Genomic DNA, 5000 nt, shown 5'->3' with positions numbered 1-5000 from the left:
CAGAGTTGCTGAAATAATTAAAAAGTCTTCCTCCCCAATTAAACTGTCCCGTCCAATCAGGCCACACTGCTCCGGGCATCTGATGGAGGAAGGTTTAATTACACGCTGCTTGCAACACTTGGCGGCAGCTGCAGGCAGGCAGGCACACACACACACACACACACACACACGCTGAGGGTCGCCCATTGAGTCTGTTTTACACTACTTTGCCCTACTGCCAGTATTGCTGCTACGACTTCTACTACTACTACTACTACTGTAACAACAACAACAACAACAACAACTACTACTACTACTACGACTTCTACTACTACTACTACTACTACTACTACTACTACTACTACTACTACTACTACTTCTGCTACTACTGCTTACACTACTTCCACTACTACAACTGCAGCTACTACTACTACTACTACTACTACTACTACTACTACTACTACTACTACTACTACTACTACTTCTACTACTACCGCCATCACCATCAAAGTTCCCCCCAGTTTAATCAAGACCACCTCCCATTAACAAACAAATAAACAAGCCAATATCTATGAATAAGTAAACAAAATGGCAAACAAGCAAACAGATCAAGCAAATAGAAAAATGAATAAATGCATAAATACATCAGTAAGTGTTATGGTGAAAAAAAGGAAAGCCATCACCACTGAAAAAAAAAAAAAATTGAATGGAGTGTTTTATTTGGAGATGTATGGCGCTGTTTTGAGTCACACGTTCCTGCTAACTGGTCTGCTGCCCTCTGCCCAATTACATCATCAGGGTCGTACGCTCTCCCATAATTGTTTCAAACCACCGCGACCCTTCTCTCTATTACGTCTATTTAAAAGTCTGTTACTCTACGAATGTTATCGTCGCCCACACGCTACCTATAACTTCTGCTCTCATTCAGAATATTTCTATTTCTATTACCTCTCCCTATCGTTACTGCTACTATAAGTCTATCCATAAGTCTATTTCTGTTATTTTCTAAACTGCCATTATCATTCACTTTCACCGTTCAGTTATTACCTCAATTACTGTTCTCATTCTATTTCTGCTTCTATTACCACTCACTAACTACCTAACTGCCATCGTTAAAACAAATCCTATTACAAGTCTATTTACGCCACCTCAACTACTTCTCTCATTCGTAACCTTTCCACTTATGTTATCACTCACTAACTACCTAATTGCCATCGTTATCACTAGTTCTATTACGTGTATCTATAAGCCCATTACTATGTTACCTTTACAACTGCCATCGTCATTCACACGCCACCTCAACTACTGCTCTCATTTGTAACATTCCTATTCCTATTACCACTCCCGAACGTCACCCAATCCCTGCCACACAAAAGTCAAGGAGGAACAGGATACATATACATAAATACGGAGACAGGAATGAATCTAGTTCTAAGGCACATATTCTTAAATGCCTTGCTCTCTTTCATCGGGACTATCTTGAAAGGCCACAGAGATGATACGTCACGGTCTCATGAGTGTTTTTTTTTTTTTCACAGAACAGACAAACAAGAGCCGTATAAATGTCCATAGATACGAAGGCAGGAGTGAGTGAGTGTTTTTCACATCGATAGCTCAGAATCCTTTTTAAATTAGTACTAGGTTAAGAAAACACTTGAAAATTCCCAGAAACTTTCAGAACAGCTTGTAAGAAACATGAATTCGTGTTACCATAAGTATTTTCCTCCATTGACAGTCCAGAAACCTTGTCAAATTATCACTGGATTCACGAAAACATACTTGAAAACACCTGTAACTTCCGCTACAGTGTGTTAGAAATACATAATCGTGTTTTCATGAGTTTTTTTCTCTGCACAACTAGCTAAATTTTCATTAGAATCTTAAAAAAAAACAACGTAAAAACACCAGCAACTCCCACTACAACTGTTAAAAGTACTGTAAAATACGTATAATTTTCACTACAGCCTTTCACTGCTATTTGGTACATGCTTTCTTAATCGTTAGCTACTCTGAGACATTTCTTCTCGCTCTGCACTCACCTCCAAACATTATACCGGCTAGAAATTGCAAAATCTATCTCTTTTCTTCCCTTTCTTGCAGGTGCTTATAAAGATTTCATACATTGCTTTTATTGTTGTGAGTTATTGCACGTCGCAATGTGAACTCTATCATATTCTCATAAATCTTTTTTCCCCACTTATAGTCCAGGAACCTTGTTAATTTATCACTAGAATCATAGAAAACCCACTTAAAAAACACCTATAACTCCCAATACATCCTGCTCAGACTCAAGACAACACACCTAACCGCTTCACAATACCTGGTCCAGTATATTACAACTAGGTGAAAAGTAACCAGGTGAAAGTACATACCTAGAAGTGTGCTGTTGGTAATGATGGTGAAGAGGCTGCCGGGATTCATCACTCCTGCTGGTGGGGAGGTGGAAGGGGAGCCTTAGGCAGCCCCTCCTTCCCTCCGGCTGACAGACAGGTTCTTCTCCCTTCCTTCCTTCCTTCCTTCCTTCTCCTTAACAATTGCGGGGATCAGTGAGTCACTTGCCTGTCTTGGGTGTTGTGTGAGATTCCTGTTCGTACTGTCCTTGCCTGATGTACAGGGGAAAAGGGAGGGAGGGACGGAGGGAGGGAGAGAGGAAGAGTGAAAGGGAGAGATGGAGGGAAGGGGGGAGAGGAAGATCAGTGAGGCAGAAAGATATTGATGGTGCTATTGTTATTTTTGCTGACACTGTTACTGTTACTACTACTACTACTACTACTACTACGTTTACTACTACTACTACTACTTTTACTACTACTACTACTACTACTACTACTACTACTACTACTACTACTACTATCATCACCACTATTATCATCACGAAGATCAGTGAGGCAGAAAGATATTGATGGTGCTATTGTTATTTTTGTTGACACTGTTATTGTTACTACTACTACTACTACTACTACTACTACTACTACTACCACTATTACTACTACTACTACTACTACTATTACTACTATCATCGCCACCACTATTATCATCACGACAACAGACCAGCAAAATAAAATAAGGAAATCCTCAGTAAATTTAAATAAACACGAAACAATCTCTCTCTCTCTCTCTCTCTCTCTCTCTCTCTCTCTCTCTCTCTCTCTCTCTCTCTCTCTCTCTCTCTCTCTCTCTCTCTCTCTCTCTCTCAGGTCACGTTAAACAGGTTATTGGCAATCACTGGGGACGTTAAACCAAGACGTGACTGTAGGCGGCAGGTACTGGGGGATGAATGAGACACTAAGACATAGCGGGAATTACTGGGACCACTTAGAGGGATACCAGGGAAACCCACGACATTCTGGGGCGATATAATGTATTTGCTATTGAGTCACACTTTATTATGGTAGTTGGTGGGATATATGTAAGGAATTGGGTGTGATAGTATGAGTGGTTTGGTTCTTATATTCGATATTTTTTTTTATATATATATATATACGGGATAGAAAGACAAATAGACAGACACACAGATATACAGAGAGACAGACAGATAGATAGAAAGGCAGACAAGCAGACAGTGGATCAGTTTACAGACAAGAGAAAAGGAGATGGAATGCATCTGACACAAACTGATTCAAATATACTCGCATTTACCTGAGCATTTCAACAGTCATTAAAACAATTTTAATCAATAATGCTCAAGCTTAAACTTTGGAACTTCCTGCCTGCTTCTGTATTTCCTGCTGCCTTTAAGTGGAATTGTTTCAAGAGGGAGGTTTCAAGATACTTATTTCCAAAATTTGGATGACCCTTTTGAATAAACTCTGGTGACTGGCACCTTCATTGGGCCTGATTTTATAGCCTTTTTCTTGCCCTTGGCCTGAGTTCCCTCTGAATACACGCATCAGTCACGTTTCCAAACTTCCCTTCACCTCATTTACTTCAGCATTTCGACATTAGGACAATTTTAATCAATAATACCCAAGTTTACATTCAAAATAAATTATCAGTCACGCTTCCAGAATTTTTTGACCTCATCAGTACCTCACGTATAATTACCATTCCTTATTTTATACTTTTTTTTCATGGCGAAAGTCAACAAAAAAAAAAAAAAAAACTGGAAAAAGGAGAGCAGTGGAAGTGTCCGTCCCTAATAGAGATGGTGAGAAATAAAAAATTGTGTTGTGAGGTGTCTTTAGGCAGGAGGAAATACAGAAACAAGCAAGAAGGGTCAGGGTTTACTGTTAAAGTGATAAAAGACCGGGGATACTAGTTAACTCTTGCTTTACGGAGCTAGATATAATAGAAATGAGAGAATGTATAGTTTCATCCAGCAGAGGAAATATAGAAGCAGGCACGACGTTACAAAATTCACTAGTAGGAGCGATGAAAGATTCAGAATACCAGTTGACTCAGAAAAGAAGTGAGATAAAGTAGAAAGCCTTGTGTAGCGAAACAATTCTCTTCTCCCAGAGCCAATCACTCATCTCAATCACTTCCTATACCAATCAAATCGAGACCCGACAGTCAGAAGCATCCGTGACTTTAATCCGCTGAACCTGACTCCCTTTTAATAGTCACAGCGAAACACTGACGATTTCACGAGAAGACGACAAAGTGATACGTTGATACTCTGACAGGAAGAGACGAATTGTGTTCAGTTAGATGGGAAAGCTGGCGGTATGGTAAGAGTATTGCGGCTGTGTTGGCCGGTGGTGAGGATGTGACATATAGACAGACATAGACAGACATATGGATAGACAGACAGACAGAAAGTCAAATAAACAGCAACACAGACACACACACACAGAGAGAGAGAGAGAGAGAGAGAGAGAGAGAGAGAGAGAGAGAGAGAGAGAGAGAGAGAGAGAGAGAGAGAGAGAGAGAGAGAGAGAGAGAGAATGGTGGAGTCTTGTGAGGATTTCCAGGGACAAAATAGATATCATGGATTCTCAAACTTTGGAGCGAAAAGGACCAGGTGCGCTTCTTTATTCCCAGGTATGAGAGAGAGAGAGAGAGAGAGAGAGAGAGAGAGA

At 40.1% G+C, this 5000-nt stretch overlaps 1 protein-coding gene across 1 annotated transcript in view; it reads right to left on the bottom strand.

Moving 5' to 3' along the window:
- LOC135115224 (putative neural-cadherin 2) overlaps nucleotides 1-5000 on the bottom strand; it is a 111466-nt gene that overhangs the window by 68765 nt on the left and 37701 nt on the right. Inside the window, exon 2 of the mRNA XM_064031768.1 lies at nucleotides 2352-2582. Coding sequence (XP_063887838.1) covers nucleotides 2352-2400 — 49 coding nt within the window. The 5' untranslated portion in view covers nucleotides 2401-2582. The remainder of the gene's footprint in view (nucleotides 1-2351; nucleotides 2583-5000) is intronic.

Source organism: Scylla paramamosain, chromosome 2 (genome assembly GCF_035594125.1).
Source record: "Scylla paramamosain isolate STU-SP2022 chromosome 2, ASM3559412v1, whole genome shotgun sequence".
NCBI classification, from domain to species: Eukaryota; Metazoa; Arthropoda; class Malacostraca; order Decapoda; family Portunidae; genus Scylla; species Scylla paramamosain.
Note: the sequence above shows the minus strand (reverse complement) of the source record. Positions and strands in the feature narration are given on the sequence as shown.